Source organism: Dinoponera quadriceps, unplaced genomic scaffold (genome assembly GCF_001313825.1).
Source record: "Dinoponera quadriceps isolate SergipeBrazil2010 unplaced genomic scaffold, ASM131382v1 scaffold657, whole genome shotgun sequence".
Taxonomy (NCBI): Eukaryota; Metazoa; Arthropoda; class Insecta; order Hymenoptera; family Formicidae; genus Dinoponera; species Dinoponera quadriceps.
In genome coordinates this window covers 20,408-38,920 of record NW_014554751.1, presented here as the reverse complement: position 1 = coordinate 38,920, position 18,513 = coordinate 20,408, and the positions used below count along the sequence as shown (strand labels likewise).

Genomic DNA, 18,513 nt, shown 5'->3' with positions numbered 1-18,513 from the left:
ATGAATTTAATTAATTCGGCTAACGAGTAAAATTCATTTAAAATTTTCGAAAGTTTCTATATACTTTTTTACCTATATCCGGACTGAATTTGTCGAATCCAATCTCCGATCACATCTTTCCTTGATGCACGGCAACTCGTCGCTGACCAATGAGATGGCTTTATAGCGAACGGCCATTTCCTTTCTCTACGGTTACTCGGAGCACAGCTGAGAGATCTTACCGTGCGCTATACAGCAGTATCGTCGTGCGGTTTCGTTGCAAATAGGGCGAGCGAGATAGGGCTTTGCTGCACATCCGCTGGTTCCGTTGCCGTATTTCATCGTTTCGCCGCAAACAGTAAGCAATAATATTACAGGTTTGCGTCGCGTTTGCGTTATTAACAAGGCAACGCGATGGTCCTGGCGGAGAGGAACTCTGAGAACGTACGAAACGGCCGAAGATCGAGAGGCCCCAGCCCTAATGTGCAGACGGAATCGTCCAGCGAAGAGGATGCAGGTATAACGAACGAACTTGGTCAAATCTCCGTTACCGGATTCGAGCGTCTCGTTTGAATTCGTAACTTGTATTTCGCCTCGCGAAGGCACGGGTGATGGTTTGAGGCATTTTTGAGTCAGCATACGAGTCAAGGTAGCTCTAATCGAGTGTTCAACATATACGGTGCACTTGGAACAACGCGCTTTACTCTTCCTGCCATTTGAATATCTCTCGCATATAGTTGTAGGTATTCCGTAAAACTCTACAACAATTTTCTTTTATTTTTTGTAAAAGTTGCATCTTGGAAAAATAAATATTTAAATAGAATATGTATGTATATGTATGTAAATATATATGTGTGTGTGTATATAAAACTTATAATACACAATAATGCAATTATATATAAAGATGTTAACGACAAGCTCTAACAGTAATTGACTAAATTTATAGATTATAAAATGTTACTTTTTTTTTACATAAACTTTATGAGCAGAGTTTGTTATTATAAATTGAAGTTAATATATTACATATAATATTTGTATTTTATACTTTGCAAATATTCTACAATAAGTTTAATTTTTATTTTTTCTATCATTACCTATATATATATTTTTTTTTTTACCTCATACATTATACATGATAAATTTGATGGATATATTAACATTGTAATCTTTTCTTCAGTTCCAGCAGAGAAAATAAGAGTTGGACGTGATTATCAGGTTATAGTCCCAGAATATGTTCCTGTTCATGGTATGTTACTGTTAACACTAGTAGTATATAGGCAATGACTTTATATATGTATATTCAAGACAATATATTATATATTTTAGAACGTCGATTGGATCAATGTCCTGATAGAGCATTATTGGTTTGGTCACCAACCACAGATATACCAGATCAAAAATGTAAGCAATCGGCTTATACAGTTTGCTTCATTTTAATGGAAACAATAGAATATCTTGAAAACAAAGCAACTAAATATAAAATCTATATCTAAATACTAACTATAAACTTCACACAAAAAGTATACTGAAAAATATCAGAATAAAAAGTAAAATATCTTGAAAAATATTCACTTTTCAATGAGTTTATTCTAGTATTTTTATACACAGAATGAACAGAAGAATCAATATTGAGTTAAAAGAAACTATATAATCTCATTAAAAAAAAAAATGAAATTGACCTTGAAATTATCTTGAATTATTGACTATACAACGAAGTTAAGATCGCCAACTTATGTCTCCTTTCAAATCCTACAACTTTTGTCTGAACTATTTTTTGTCAGTTGCTTTATTTTCAAGATATTCACAATGTTTCAATTAAAATGGGACACCCTGTATATAAATTAATAAGTATGCAAGTAAAAATTAAAACCTAAACTTATATTCTATTATGTCACTTAGTGGATGAATATATCATATTGGCAAAAGAGAAATATGGTTATAATGGAGAACAGGCGTTGGGAATGTTGTTTTGGCATAAACATAATTTGGAACGTGCTGTTCTGGACCTAGCTAATTTTACACCCTTTCCTGATGAATGGACGGTCGAGGATAAAGTATTATTTGAACAAGCGTTTCAGTTTCATGGAAAAAGTTTCCATCGTATTCGTCAAATGGTATGCATTTTGTATTATTATCATTAATATTAATATTATTCCTTGGTTGATTTCTATAAAATATGATATTCTATAAGAATTTATCAAAATTGATTAAATTATCGATTGATATTTTATGGAAATTTATTGAAACTATTTGTATTATATATTAATCTTATTAAAGTTAAATATTATAAACATGTAAAATGTCATCGAGATTCCTTGTAGTACTTATGATTATTCTCAAGAAATATTAAATAGAATAAAAAAATTGAAAACAAAATTTTATATCTTGAATTTCGAAATTAATATAACCATATTAATGTGACAATATTTTTATGTGTAGCTACCTGACAAGTCTATTGCGAGCCTCGTGAAATACTACTACAGCTGGAAGAAGACACGAACCAGGACATCATTGATGGATAGACAAGCGCGCAAATTAACAACTGGTGGGAAGGAAGGCGAGAATGGCAGCGAAAATGGAAGCGAGCTTGGCTCCAATACAGATAGCGAATCTGAGGAAAAAGTAAGAATATACAACGAAATAAGAATATTCGGAAGTAGTAAGATGCTTAATTATAAACAATTAAAACCTCTATTGAGGAGAAATTCTCTTTATTTTGTGAAATTTGTTTTTTCCCCTGCTTTTATCAAATAATGTTATTGATGTTTTTAAATTTGGGGACAAAATTTAGAAAAAGAAGTACAAGAGTGCCAAAACATATGTCTAAAATAATTGGAAGTCAACTTCAATTTTTTTTATTCATGGAATATAATTTATTCCATGTCACAAAATCTTCCTCTTACCGTCTTTTTTTGTAATAAATATACATTCCATGATTAAAAGATAGTACATAATTTTCCGGCCATAAATTAATACTTCATTAATTTTAACGTAATATTATTCTCTGTTTCCTTTGTTTATGCATAGGAATTTTATTTGTCAATATTGTATAAAATAATAGATTTAGTAAAATAAAAAAAGTTAATACGACGATGACATTAACATGTGCTATCTTTTTATCGCAACGTATATAAGTTCTCTGGTCTTGGCTATTCTACTTGATTGTATTGTTTGCGTATAATTACGGAACAAATTGATAACATGGAAAACAACCGTTTTTCCAAACTTGGACGTCCCAAAGATTATAGAAATGTATCCACACGATAATATATTATGTACAATCGCGTCAGCGAGATGAAAAAATTATTTTGTACAACACCAACGCAACACAGTGACAAGAAATCTATAAATCATCGTGTAAGATGTCTTCAGACATATGTAGGACACAAAATTTTATAACAGACCAATCCTTAAAATTAATGATACATTGAGAGTGAAATTTTTCCACATTTCTCGCACGATAATTAAAACGTCTTGAAAGTCTATTTTTGCATACGTGTAAGAATATAAGTAAATAATTTAGCTGGTCGTTACGTTACGTATGTGAACGTAAATGTGGAACGTTCCAGAAATGGACGATCCACCGCGGAATACGTCGTGGAAAGAACCAAGCTGTGCCAGGAAGCCAAGGCACTGATGTTAAGGCCCCGTCCGACTCGGAAAACGCCCCTCAGGTTCAGGTACTCAGCCTAAACCTTACCCACTCGTATAATAGTATATAGTAAGCTTCACTATGGTTTTGCTATCTTTATTTCGTATCACGTGGATTGCTGATCACTATCATATAGATGTCCCTCTCTTCAAATCCGACCGAAATTGAGCCTTAACGAACTTTTGAATTTAAATTCCTCTTGATTGAAATTCTGATAGGCTGAAACCTTACTGAGGTAGTAAACGCGGTAAATCTCGAAATATGAAACACCAAATGAACGAAGTTGGTTTTGCCAATTTCGTCGGGGAAGAAATGATGATCAAGCCGAGACGAAATGAACACAAAAAGAAAAATGCGCTTGATGTTACAGAGATCAGGATGCGTGTCACGTTGCTCTTTCTTTTCCAACTTGTTCTTAGCTTCGGAAAGCGATTAATGACAAATAAATTATAAAATCAATTATAAAATAGGAATATATGTGTGGGTGGGTGGGGTTATCGAAATTTTCTCTTAAATGGGTGTTGTGTGTTGTAGGGCTCGTGTAGCAATTGCGGCATAGCATGTCATAGTGTTCGTGCGACGCCCAAAGGACACGCGTGTCATAGCTGCTATCTGCACTGGAGGTCAGTGGACGTAACTAAATTAAATACCCAATTTGTGTCTGCAAGTAAATGAATCTTACGTACTACGTAACGCAATAAGCGCCTGAGAGGATATTCATACAAGACAAAACAGACAACGAAAACACACGTTTGGCGGAGCTCGATTGGTAACTCGTCATTTTTCAACTTCAATAATAGTGTCAAGTACTTCTTAATAAATAAGTATGAAACAAAATAGGTGATGTAATGAAGAGGGAACAGTTGACAAGTTCATTCACTCATGTTCATTTCAGATTTATTTAATCAAACAACTGAGGAATTTATGAATATCCTCCACAGTTCGCTTATATCTCGTATATCAAGTTTTATAAGCTATGTCGTGATGTCCAATTCCATTTGACGTCAGAACGCAATGTAGATTTGTTCTTATGTGCCGTCGTAAAGTTCATTTCACGTTGAACTGCACTACAACAGCGAAATTGTTTTCTGCTGGTTTAGGCGCACCGGTGTAACGAGACCGGTGACATCGATGGCGGGTCGTACGAATAAACGAAAACCACCGCGGGGCTTGGTTGTGAATCATGATGATTTGGCAGCCTTGGCTGGGCAACCAAATCAAGCTACCAACAGTTTGCAGGCTATCGACACCGAAATTGTTAGCCTAAAGCGTCAAGTATGTTGTAGAATCCAAAAGTTTATGTAATATACATATCGTGTGGATACATTTTCTTTATTTATACAATCACAACCGTATACTGTGTCTATGATTGTGACATATCTTGATAACAATATAGTTATACATGTTACATTGAATTTGTAATCACTTGTATGTAATAATATGTGCATTGTGTAATAATTTATAAATGCAGATACAATCTAACAAGCAACAAGTGAGCGCTCTGAAGCGGAAGACAGCTGACGGCATTGATGATCTACGGCCAGCTGAAGTGTCAAGCCGCATAAACGCACGTTGGACAAATGACGAGCTACTATTGGCTGTTCAAGGTGTTCGAAAATACGGAAAGGACTTCTCCGCGATCGCCGACGTTATCGGTACTAAAACCGAAGCCCATTTACGATCGTTCTTTGTCAATTATCGACGGAGATACAATTTAGACGCGGTTTTGAAAGAATACGAGGCTGAGAATGGCCCGATATTAGTCGATGATGACAAAGAAGACAAGGTAATACATTACACATCTTGGTGATTGAATTTTCGAGAAATTTTGCCGAATCGATTTTCTTTTAGCAAAATCGTTAAACGATCAAATGAATCTTTCAACAAACGTACGAAGATTATCGCAAATTATGCCTTACGCGAATCAATGTAAGAGCAAACGAAATTTTCTTGCATTCTAAGCTGTTCTTAGTTCGGTAATTTTTATAATTTTATTCACGTATATTTTTTTGAATACTGATTATATTAACAATCTGTATTTTCAGATGGACGTTGATCAAGCAAACGATACCGCAGAGTCATCTCAGAAGGGAAAGACGTCCACAGGATCCGGACAGTCCAGTAAATAACAAACGAGTACAATCTCAAGTACAAAACGAGAAAAAAGTAATTGTACCCAGCGATAACAATCTATAATAGCACATGAAAGATTCACCGCGAGTTTTTGCCATTATTTTGTTTCACGCGTAGACCATTGAATTATGAACGCTTAAATTTAGATCTTCGAAAGCGAATTCTCACAGTACTCGGTACTGTCCCTATGAACTCGCAGTGAAATCAAGAAATGGCAAAATTATGTATGTATACGTATACATATTATACACCAGAGATTAATTTGTTTGTTTTAAATGTAACATTTCACGAATTTGAACATATATGTGTAGAACTTAGAATTATGTAAAGCAAAATTGATCTCATTTGGAGTTATACAATGGTGAATTATCAATTTCGAATATCCTAAAAATGTTAAATCAAAAAAAAAATCTACAATTAATCAAGGGATTATTCGTCAAAATGTTCCATTGAGGCTTCTGGTTTCTCGTTTTTGACAAAATTCCCATAGCGAGGGACTAGAAACCTTGATTATAAAGAATGCAACTGTATGTCTGTATTTATATTAATCTTTCATCAATCATTGCTACTCATGTTGTAGCAGAAATTCCGCCGCAGTGAAACTTTCGTGAGAACTTCACTGCTTACATATATGTATATATATATTTTGTATCACTTGTGTGCCTTCTAAATTTTATTGCTCTTATAATAATCCTTAATAGTCTCTTGACCTTTCTTCCTTATTTGATTTTATTTTATAAGAGCTAAAATCTGATTCTCATATAATTCAAAATTTACTTCGCGGCAAATAACAAAAATGATACAGGTGGTCATTGTTACGTTTAATTCGATCGATTTTTACATCACAAATATAGAAGCCTGTAAGTCTAATGTACATATGAAAAATATCAGATATTTTAACGCTTTCCTTTCTGTAATTACGGATTTGATGCATAACTTGCATGTTACGCTTGACAGAGCTCGATTGTGTAATACGGTAACAATGTTACGATATGGACAATCTTTGCCGTTGTAAGCAGTGGGCGGAAAGGAAAGAAAGTATATTTAATTACAGATGTTTGTAACAACATCAACGGTATACTGAATATTATTATGATCCATTATGAAATTACAGTGCAAAAAATGTAGATATCGTTGTAGTAGTTCATTAAAAAGCATATATATGCATTAATGAGATCAGTCCAGGTGGTAATAATAGAGAGCGCACATTTTGCGAAATTTTATTTATAAACTGCATGATAGCAATTAAGCAATCATATTTTTGTGTGTCTACATAATGTATATAACATATACTCTAAAACTTTACTATGGCGCCAGCTCTCTGTTAGAAACATCTATAATTAATATTTAAGACACCACAGAGAAATATTCCTACAGAGAGATAAACCCATCACTTTTTATTTTACCCTTCTTTTTCTTTAAGGCTTCTCATCCTTTACCGTGGCCATCTTGATTGTTAGAAACGAGAAAATGTAGGATCAGAATTCCTACAAAATATCGAAGTAAAAGGTATGCTCATAAAGTGGCACTTGTAATTCACTGAGCGAATTTTTAACAAGTATCTTGCAAGTTCTCTTACAATTTTCTCGCTTCTGACGTCATTAATCAACATGGCTGCAGCGAGCGACCAGGAGTGTTAATATTTGAGTAATTTTAATAATCCTTTCGGTTCTCCAAACACCACGATAACGTTAACTGATATGGTTCAACGCGAGATTGGCATTCATATGACGATACTCACCCGGTTGTTCTTCGTTATCATTTCGTTTCTGACATTATATGTATATATATATTGGAATTATTATATATATAATGAAAACATTATAAGAATTTAAATGAGTTATATCTCTCGCATGACATTTTACTACGTACGTTCAAAAGAAATCGAATTTTTTGGCATAATTTATATTAGAGTAGACTATATACCGTATGAGAGTCTAAATTTAACAATACTATTAAGTAAATAATAGGTAGATTTAATTTTTATAGTGGTAGTAACGAGACTATTAAGAGTATAAATGTGTCTCTATATACAATAGCAAATAAAAATTATAGCGTCATTCGAATTTGACAGTGGGCGTGCTCCACAAGAGCAATTGTATTTGTTATACGTAAAAGAACGTTAATAATGAAAACTGCGTTCACCGATAGTGACATATCAAACAAACGTGACAGTCCTTCGGTTTATTTTAGCTGCTCAAATTCAGATGAAGATCAAGATTACAATGTAAAAATGAAACAGACCAGTAGAATAATAGTGTAAAAAGTGTTGCTAAATTAAAGAAAGGACTTTGCAATTAGATAAATTATTGCTAGGCGTATAAATATGAAGTTATTCGTCATTATTAATGGCTGCGACGGCTATAAGTGACGACGGAGAATAGCCATCATGCGAATGCGGAAAAGAAAAAAAGTGATTGCACTTGGTAAAATCATGATCACTGTGCTCCGATGGATTTCTGTAAAGGCTACGAAATCTGCACGAGATTCGAGCTTAGCTTTTGTCAAATTTACTTTTCCTTTGAGATTAAATTTATTCGGATTTGACGTACTGCAAGGTGCGGAATTAACATGTACACGCCACATTTTATTTATTTTCACATTAGAAGATTCGACGTTATTTTTCGACGTTTTAATGTATTCGCTCATCATCGCTATTACGGAGACGTTCTTTGTTCGAAACGATATGAGCGTGTTAAAAGGACTTAACTTTGGACGGCCCGAAAAATATGGCTGTATTCGGTAATTTTTCCTTGAAAAAAAATTTCAGAAGAACAGATTGTTTTTCGGGCGGGGTCGCTTGAAGTAATAATATAAAGGACGATATGCTGTATCGTGGATTTGATACGATACCAAAACATATATATAAATTTTCATAGATATTAAGCTGTTTTGTCTTTTCGCAAGAATCTAACAAAGTCTCGGTTGCGTGCAACCATTCGCGAATCGTTTTAACACTATAATATGTAGCATAATGTAAATACACCGTTCACACAAGCTATATATTTATACACATTCCCGAGAATGTGTGTGCCGCACATTTGGCTATACCTGTAAGTTGTACACATGTAATTATTATGCAGAAGTATTAAATATGTCTTGCGCATTTTGTGAAGACGCATGTGTATGTGAGTGAAATTATTTCTTTTTTTTTTCTTTAAGAAACGCGATTATTACAATTAGTAGAATTAAGACACTTTATGAGATGTTCTTCAATCACCTCATACTCCGCATTCCAAATTAAATTCATCTACTAACGAATTATTTTTCATTTCTTTTATTCTCACAACTTTACAAAAATTATACATTCGTTGTTTGTTAATCCACTAATTGGTTAATTAGTAATTGTTAAAATAGCATTTAGATAATTGAAATTGTGAGATGCAAAATTAGTATTAAATTCGCTTTCTATAATTATGACGAGTGATATATCACTGTGACATCACTGTGTTAGTCTATCCCAGTATTATCTCATGAATTGAAGTGTAACTTTCCAAACTGTAACTTTCCAATTATTAAATGCGTGCAAAAGATGTAGTCTTTCGACTATATGAAAGTAAAACAGTTGCGAAAAAAAATCCAAACTTTTGCCTGATACATCTAAACAAAAATTATTTTGGCAGTATTAATACGAATTAAAAAAGAACGATCAAAATTATACACATAAACTATACGTAAAGCATAAAAATTATTTCAACAACATTAACTACAACTCGTCCTCAAAATTTGAATAATCAGCCTCTGAATTGTGATAACAGTTAATTGTGTAAAAAAGTAATGTTGAGTCCGCAGATTTGTCCCCGAAATTTCGCGAGCATTTCAGTTCACTTCTTCAGAGGGAGAGGAACGATCCAGAAAACTGATAGATGAAACTTCAGACATCGAACCAATATGATTTTACGTTTCACAATTTCGGTTTAAGGGGGTCATCCCGTGTGACGGCTTCAAAAAATCGATTTTTTTTTTTGCATAAATCTAATCTAGAGCATGCTTAGAATATACTGGCAAAGGATTTTTTAACTGGTGCCCATGATTTTTCAAAAACGGTTCAATGGATTTAAATAAAATTTTAATGGTAGATTCAGCACATGTGTGGCTATCGTGGGAACTAGATTTTTTTTTTAATATTGAACCGTTTTCTGTTCGCATAAAAAAATAGTCGCAAAAAATCGTGCTATTTTGAGTTATAATATTTAAAAGCACGCGAAAAATTGAATTTATAATATTTTCAAAAAATCCTAGTTCCTACGATAGCCATTCACCTATAGATTAAAATACAATTTGATATTTTGATTTCTGATAAACCAGTCTGCCGGAATCGTGGGCACCGTTTGTCTGCTTTTTTTTACATGGGTGCCATTCCAGTGATGTAACTCGCCATCGACGCCATATTTTTAAATAAAAAAATTTACACATATAGTTTAAGATGTAATAAATATATAGTAAAAATTTGGAAGCTCTGTATTTTTTCATTTCGCCGCAAAAAAATTAAAAAAAAACCTTAAAAAAACGGTCGTCACACAGGATGACCCCCTTAACCTTCCTGTAGTCTTCGGATCTAATCTTGAAATCATTTTTATTTCCCTGTTACATTTTTATGTGATGAATGAGGATTTTAACATTTTATGACTTTGTTTCATAGTTTAGTTTTAAATTAACTCTTTGGGTACATTTGACGAGTGAAACTCGTCATCTGCTTACTTGGGCATAAAATGTATTACTTTTACATATTAATCCATATAGCGACAAATTAAATCCGTCCCATGGACATAAAAATCTTCAAATAATTCTGTACTCAAAGGGTTAATATTCTTGAGCTATGAGAGAAAATTATGAAATGCCAGAACGCTCATTTAAATCATACAAAATCACATAAAAATGTAACAAGGAAATAAAAATAATTTCGGATCAAACAGACCCGAAGACTACAGGAAGGATGAACAATCTGTGCCTGTATTCTGTAATCGTTAACGATAGTGTCGTTGTCGTTAACATTTAACGTTTAGTCGGTTAACTTGCGCGGCTTTTCCCCCATAAATTATACCTGCGCAACGGTTCCGTAATGACGATACTGTCGTTAAAAGTTACAGAATCGGAATCCAAGGTTGTTAGCAGATCCTGCAGATCCTGCAGCACAAAGACTCTTTTGCATGTTAGATAATCCACTTCCTTCATACACAAAACCGCTTGCAGGTTATCACAGTTAGAGGCAATTTTCTTTTGAAGCGCACGACTTATTTCTATTACGCGTGTAGCGTCGCAACGATTGTACCAAGCCCTCTCGTTAGCGCACGGGGACTCGTCGCTCATAGTCTTGCGTTTCACGTACAAATAGCACAAATTTAAGAACTTGGATTCTTCTTTGTAGAAAGTGGTCTCGCCGTGGTAGAACGGGTTTTCGATCGTTCCCTGAGAATCAACCGAATCTTTGATTTCGCGCATGAAATACCGTACGACGTTCGCGATCTTGTCATTGGGCGTGTCACCGGTTAGCGACTCACTAACTAACAAATGACCGACGATATCCTCTAGGAATCGTTGATAAACGACCTCCATGTGTTGCGATCCGTCGTCCATCCCGTCGTATCTCTGCAACAACGTCGACACGATGTCGCGTATCTCGACGATCTCGTCCTTCAGCAGGTCCAAGCAGCACTTTATCAGTGTTAATTCGCTCTCATCCGTCGGTTGCATTAAACGACGAAGCGCGAATTCGATGTGGTCCGTCGCTATCAACCTAGTCGATGGTTCGTCGTTCGTACTCAATTTGAGAACATGCGAGAGCGCCTCGTTCACCAGCGTCTCGTCCTTAGATAACATCACGGTTAGCGCGTCCTTCATATAAATCATGTTCGGACTTGTGCTCTCGATTTGGCAAAACTTTCTTATCAGGTCGTTGACCTTCGTCGAGCTTAACGATTCGATCTCGATATATTCAATCAGTGAGAAATTCTTCATCATTCTTCGCGCCAATGTTACTGTTATGTAAATGAAGGTTAACGGATCGTGGTCATCTTTCAGCGAGATCAAGTACGCCAAGATAAACTCGAATAAATGATGTGAGTGCGATAAATTGAATGAATGCGATCCTTTCAGGAATCCAATGCTTAGCTCTGTACAATTTAAATCCAGGATATCGTACATGACTTTCGGAAGGAAGGAGTTCATAGACCATGCGCGACATTGCGCGTGGAGTGAGAGAAACTGGAAGAATCCTGGCTGGATCTTCTGTGACGGAATTACATGTTCTATTATCGACCAGTCGACGTCGAATTCGCCGAACAACCGTAGCCAGAAGCTTCTATCGCAGTGATATCGCGCTTTCTCGAAGAACAGCGTTTCCACCATATAGCACGGTTGCTTGTATCTCTCGCCATTGCACATAACTCGCCAAGCTGTCCATACATTCTGATACCGCTGATAAAAGTGCTTATATATATTGGAGATACAATATGGGTAAACAGGTAAATCTCCTGACATTTGAGGTATATGTTCGTTGAGAAAAGTGCGAGCATCGTGCATTAGCCTCTCCGTTGAGTGTTCAGAGAGCAAGAGCAATCCGTACAACTGATTGTCGTTTTGGCTTTCACCGATGAACCGCTGAATAGTGTCTAATATCGACACGAGGTGCGTGGAAGGCGTTAGCGCCACTAATGCCTTAGCAGCCATTTGTCTGATGTATATCATCGGTTTCTGACAGAGCTCGTACAATGACTTTTTCAATTTCTCTATGAATGCGGACGACGGATAATCGACGAGATCGCAACCACCCATCCACATTCTGGACAGCAATGTGAGCGTGTGCGCAACCCTCGCATAGGAACGCAACGCCGCGCCCGATGTTCCTGTTACCTTCGAGGCGGCCTGCAATTGTATCAACATACGGCCCGCGAGTGTCGGATAATGCGTGACGAAGTGATTGAGAGAGCAACCGTCCGCAAAATCCAATGACCCGTCTTTTTTGTTGCCCGAGCACTGGCCCACCAATCGCGGCACCACCGCGCCGTACAACTGCAAACTCGCGTTCCTGAAAAAAATATAACGGATATGTTGCACGGGAAGAACGATGTATGTTATATATGAATGGAAATAGAAGAGGAACACCACGTGTCGTAATAAATATACAGTTGAATGGAAGTAAACATCAAAAGAGAAAAAACGACTTAATTGAAAAAAAATCAAATTAATTGAAGAATATCCACCTATCGAATTTAAAGATTTTTTCGAATAAAAGTAAGAAATCAACGAGGAACGTCGTGATAAGTATCTATAATGTCGCACATATATAGTGTTTCTTAAATACTATTTAATACTTTAGAAATTTACTTTTGAAGTCTTTTTATGAAGAAAAGCTTGAAAATTTTAATATGTAAATCTCATCCTTCCATCCCTCTTATTGATTGTTTTACCTTCAGAGCCTTCAATATCTTTCTTTTTGAAGAAAATTTCTTATGAACCTATGGTCTCAAAAATCTCGTTTCAGGAATGCAGGGTATTAAAATTTTATAAAATTATTGTTTTTCTTAATATCTTGTAAATATCTTCTAAACTAATAGCTCTATCGAAATCTAGCAAGAGTACCTTTTTTGTAGGAATAATTAATGAAATAATAAAAATATGCAAAAAAGTTTGATTTTGATCCATTTGTATACAAGTTCGGAGCAGTAATGTACCATCTAAACTTTGCTTATATACGTCAACAATTCTTTGATAAGACGACGACTGTATATCCATAAAATAAAGACAATATTTTGCCAATTTACTAGTCAGAGTTTGAAAAAACAACCTGTTTTCGTTAAAGATCTATAAACGAAAAACGATGATTTTATAGAATTTTTTCAACACCCTGCATCTCTGAAACGAGATCTTTGAGACCATCTGAACTTTTTTCATAAAATAATCTCAAAAATTAACTCCTAAAATATTGAACGGTACTTGAGAAACACTTGGTATGATCGATAAAAGGCGTAAGATATGATAAAGAAGCGACCGTTATGCATATTACCTTACGGCCCAGACGTCGGACTCGATGTAACCGAAACACCTCAGACAAATCTCTTCCATATACGGGATCAGGCTGGCGTGTATCTCCTTGTCCGCAACCAAGGCGCGAAGAAAATGCAGACGTCTCGCCCATGGTGAGTCCTCCTCTGACTGCAATTTCCTAATTTTCACCACCGAGAGATTCTCCAACGAACGTAACAATTTCTGCACTGCGAAGTGCACCGTAGGTCGGTCTTTCCGATCGTCACTAACGACTAATTTATGGAACATGATGGACAATCCTGAACCTCGACGCGTCAGGTGTAACAGCTCTCCCGTAGTCTCTTCCAACAAATTCGTCAAATATGTCCTCGGCAACTCGCAATACTCTTTCCTACCGTAGAGATACCTGAAACAATTGTCAATTAGGCGATTGTACACAAATTGCCCCGACGACCTTGTGCGCTGACAGTTACACGACAGTTGTGTTAAATCAAGTATCTCCATCTCGGATACTTGGATAATTACTTGGATAAATTTGCGATCGCCACTCCGGCGGACTCCACTACGCCTTTATGTCTACATTTCAGCAGTACCGTAACGATAATATCCATGGAACCCTTCACCATCGCATCTGACTGCATCAATATCCCGATTTCGCTGGCAACCTCGCACAATACCTACGCAAAAATAATAAGATACATTACACTTGTTCTATTTGTTACTAATCTGCTTAGGAAATTTCTGATAATTATACATTTTTAGTGATAATAATGAAACGGTAGTAATTCACACTTTAATGTGATGTTAAATATTATGAGACTAAACGCAAGTTATCTACACCTTCAGGGACATCCAGATGCACGAGGTAAGGACCTGGTGCGCTGGCGATAACTGCAGTGCATCATAATTAGAGTCATCGATTTCACTGGTCTTAATATGTTCGTCGATGGCCAGTCCCATTTCCGCGAACGAAGACGAATAAGCTGAAAAATAAAAAGCCTCGACTATATAAATCGTAGAATTAATAATTCTTATTGATAAATAATGATTTATATCGTGGCGATCTTTCGATCGGTCAATCTAATTTTGACGAGAGAGAAACTTATCAATCATTTAATTCGTCGTAAACTGTTTCAATAAATCATTATTAATTCTTAATAATTGACAATTATATATTTTAGTTTGTTTATGATTTTTTATAATGAAATATTATGTGCACCTTGTTAATGTCATACCTGTGTTCGATTGTTTCATGAATAATGTGGACAGAAAGAAGTCAGTTGCGTCTTTTGAAAGATTCAGTACTTCTTCCATAAATTGCGGGGTCAAACTCTGGCTCTCCGGACCGGCACGAAAAGCAACCATCAGTAAAGCGGTCAATGTTCCGTAGAAAGGGTAATTCTGGACAACAGCTTTCAGGATATCGCCTTTCATCAATATCAATTGCTGTCGAGCTGTGTTCAGTAGGAGTTCCGAATAAATCAATGGGTGTACACTTAAATCCGTGCAAATCTCGCGCGAAGGTGCCCAATGCGCCAATATCTTCATGAAAGTCGCTCCGCTCTCGACCTCGTAGAACTTGAAAGAGTTGCAGTGCAGTAATCCGCACTTGTAGATTACCTGATCGTACAGTGTTTTTTACATCATTATTACTTTATAATTTATTTATTTAATATAAAAATAGGCGGGAAAATTTTCTTTTTTATGTAAACAGAAGAAAATAATAGGATAAAAGTACAAAGTGATAATAAAGACAAAAAGAAACAAGGATTTACATTTCTATGAGCAGCGAACTTAATTTTTTTCTAAGTATATTTTGAGACACATTAATGCTAAAACCGTGTCTAGGCCAATTTTGATCCACCCCGTACAATGGGTTCAACTTTTTAAACTAAGCTTTAATAATAATTTTACAAATGTGGCAATTAAATGATAGATCAGAGTTAAACCGAACATCAAAATCCCTAAATTAGGAGTTAACCGCTGCAAGCGAGAAGCCTACTAAAGGATGGTCGTAAAAGAACGAATTCTTCCCCACACAATTTTACATAATTATTCCTTTATATAATGTTAAGCAACAAACTCTTCGTATGCGTTGAAACGCGGAGTATTGGCTCGCGTAAATATAGTGCGTATAATTATAAGAAATTCCTTACATTCATGTCCGCGGCCGACAGTAGGTCCTTCTCAAAATATTTCAGAATAAGATCGGCAGCTAGTTGTCGAACATCGAATGTGCTGTCTAATACGAGTCTCAATAATGCGAACAGGCTCTCTTTATTGGTGAACTTCCAACTGCCAGTAGCATTCAAATACTTGTTAATCGCTGTGACATTGCGAAGATATTCACTAGAGGCGCAGTTTTTGTACGAATCTCTGCTCGTGAAGCCGAGCAAGACCGCGTACAGCTTCAATGCGAGGATCTTGCGCTGATAACACGAGCCTATCTCGAAGCAATCCAGGAGAAATTCGTGCAGCCATTTCGTGAACCCGGAGATGGATCCCATGCGGTCAGTCTGAACGCTGATCGTCCTTAGGATATTCGAGTACAATATCTTGAAATATTTTACTATGTTTTCGCGTATGAAAACACTCGAGGCGTTCACGTTGAACCACAGGAACTGTTCAATCCGAAAGAACGGACCTATCTGGCCGTCGTCGATCGGATGATCGACGGCGTAATAGCAGAGCGTGGCGAAAATGTTCACTCGTGTGATTTCTCTGCTGTCGTTGATGTATCGATCGATATTGCATGTCCACGGAAACGGTATGTGTAATCTGGCGGCGGTCATCAGCAAATGCGTTTGACAGTAACAGTAGCTTTCTGAGTCGACCAGTGATTCCCATAAAAATGTGAAAACTCCCTGATGCATTTCAATAATCGAATCGAGCCAATATTTGAATAATGAATGAAGCGCATCGAAATTCTGCCTTCTATAAGAAATATCTTCGATTATATAATTATGCATCTACATCACCGTGCACCGATATTTATGTAAGAAATGACATGAAGAATGCGTTTCGCTATAGTACCCAGTAAGCAAGAAACGTTAAATCAATCTTTTGATTGATTTTATGTGAATTTTATAAATATTTTGACATAATATTTGATGTTTTTGAACTGTTACTTGATAATATTATGTTTTTAAATATTAAAATTATAGTGTAAAAATTTTCAATGTTTCGATCAAATATTGTTAACAATGACATTGTATGCAACATTGAAAATTATATATTTGAAAACGTTACATATTATAAAATATCATTGTAATAACGTTGTATTAATAATTTCTTGTTTACTGGGCGTGGAATTAGAAAATGCATTTGTACGCATTACTAATCGAGAAGAACGATCATAGAAAAGGTCTTGAGACATTATCTCAAGAGAAAACAGAATATATTTTAAAGTACGTGTAGATTACGTTTTGTACGTCGAAATAATGTTAAACTGCAAAAATTTTTTCTCAGTGTAATTTGATATCTCCCCCTCCCCCCAAATGAAAATGTGTGAAAAATTTGAGGCGAATTTTTAAAATTACATTCTTACAGTTCTTGAGTGTAGAATTACCTTTATGTAAACTTACTCGGCTTTCGACTCCCATTGCTCGATCACAATTTTCACGGTCTTTCCAAACACTTTCTTCCACTCACTCTCGCTCAGCTTCCTCAAGATTACCATATAAACTTTCGTGGCGGCGCAACGTAACGATTTGTACGCTAAAGTGCTGCATAGATTAAACACGAAGTCCTCCGTCAAGTTCTCTATCATAGTTTCGACATTATCCCACAGTCGGAGAACTTCCGCCAGTATTGTGAACCTTGTTTCGTCGTGCCACAATTTGCTCGATTTGCTCGATTTTATTCTGGATTTGTCACAGATATCGAATATATGCTCGAGAAATCCGTTATATTTCTCCGACATTATTCGAAGATATATACTGAAAAGCTGTGCATTCTGCTTAGGCACGTCGTTGTATGCGTTCGACCAATTGGAGAATAAAATAGCCTCTAACTTTTGCTCCAGGACGATGTCGCTTTGATACCAGAAGCGCGTGTCGTATGTCCTTTTCAACCAAACATGCAACACTTTGTACGCGAAGTAAGAATATCTGGTGTATTTCATGCAATTTCTATATATAATGTCGAACATGATCGAAAGAATGCAAACAGGGTACATCTCTTGGTCTTTCCGATTCACCTGCAGGTAACCATAGATGTTCAATAACTTGAACAACTCGAGATCAGCCACAATATATTGTGCCTGGAAAACATACAAATTGCATGATTCCAATGTCTGAAAATCTTTTGCGATTGTTCTAAACCACAACCAGTCTAACGACGAGCTGAGCTGCGCAGAGAGCAAAGCGTAGAGCGCGTGGCACGCTAACAGGACACGTTCGTTCCCTAATTCGGAATTGCTACTGATTATCTCTAGAATATGGCTTAGAATTGGCCTCCATTCTTTTATGTTCATGACCGAAGAATTGTGCGAACGCGCGAAGCTTATCAATTTCTGAAAAAGAAAAAAAAGACAAGCAGCTATAGCGAATCCAGAATGTTGAGACGCCGTACGGTATAAGCTCGAAGGAAATACCAACTCGATAGATCGGCACGTCGTTCCGGCAGTTCCGCAACTCGTCCAACACTTCGTTCGGTTTCATGTTCTCCTTAAAGGCGCTCATTATTTCGTATGAAGTGTAAAAATAATGACGATAGTTATAATTCAATTTGATTCTCCCGCGGGACTTTGCTACTTCGCAATA

The 18,513-nt window shown here is 36.0% G+C and overlaps 2 protein-coding genes across 3 annotated transcripts; one reads left to right on the top strand and one right to left on the bottom strand.

The window, feature by feature from the left end:
- Positions 1-238: 238 nt before the first annotated feature.
- LOC106741271 (REST corepressor 1) lies at positions 239-8,891 on the top strand. The gene is made up of 10 exons (XM_014613078.1): positions 239-496; positions 1,157-1,225; positions 1,306-1,380; positions 1,879-2,093; positions 2,419-2,601; positions 3,549-3,659; positions 4,166-4,254; positions 4,732-4,906; positions 5,103-5,417; positions 5,677-8,891. The coding sequence occupies exons 1-10, from the start codon at positions 394-396 to the stop codon at positions 5,758-5,760; spliced, it is 1,419 nt and encodes a 472-aa protein (XP_014468564.1). The 5' UTR covers positions 239-393; the 3' UTR covers positions 5,761-8,891.
- A 1,637-nt stretch (positions 8,892-10,528) lies between these two features.
- On the bottom strand, positions 10,529-18,448 carry LOC106741269. Of its 2 annotated transcripts, none has more exons than XM_014613074.1 (8): positions 18,349-18,448; positions 17,335-18,263; positions 15,907-16,684; positions 14,986-15,370; positions 14,591-14,733; positions 14,276-14,427; positions 13,770-14,156; positions 10,529-12,791 (listed from the first exon to the last, which is right to left on the bottom strand). In XM_014613074.1, exons 1-8 carry the CDS (start codon positions 18,430-18,432, stop codon positions 10,775-10,777), a joined length of 4,875 nt encoding a protein of 1,624 aa, XP_014468560.1. In that variant the 5' UTR covers positions 18,433-18,448; the 3' UTR covers positions 10,529-10,774. The 2 variants fall into 2 exon arrangements, with proteins under 2 accessions (XP_014468560.1, XP_014468561.1); XM_014613075.1 differs by lacking the exon at positions 18,349-18,448 and having other exon boundaries at positions 17,335-17,948; positions 18,025-18,099.
- Positions 18,449-18,513: the final 65 nt, after the last annotated feature.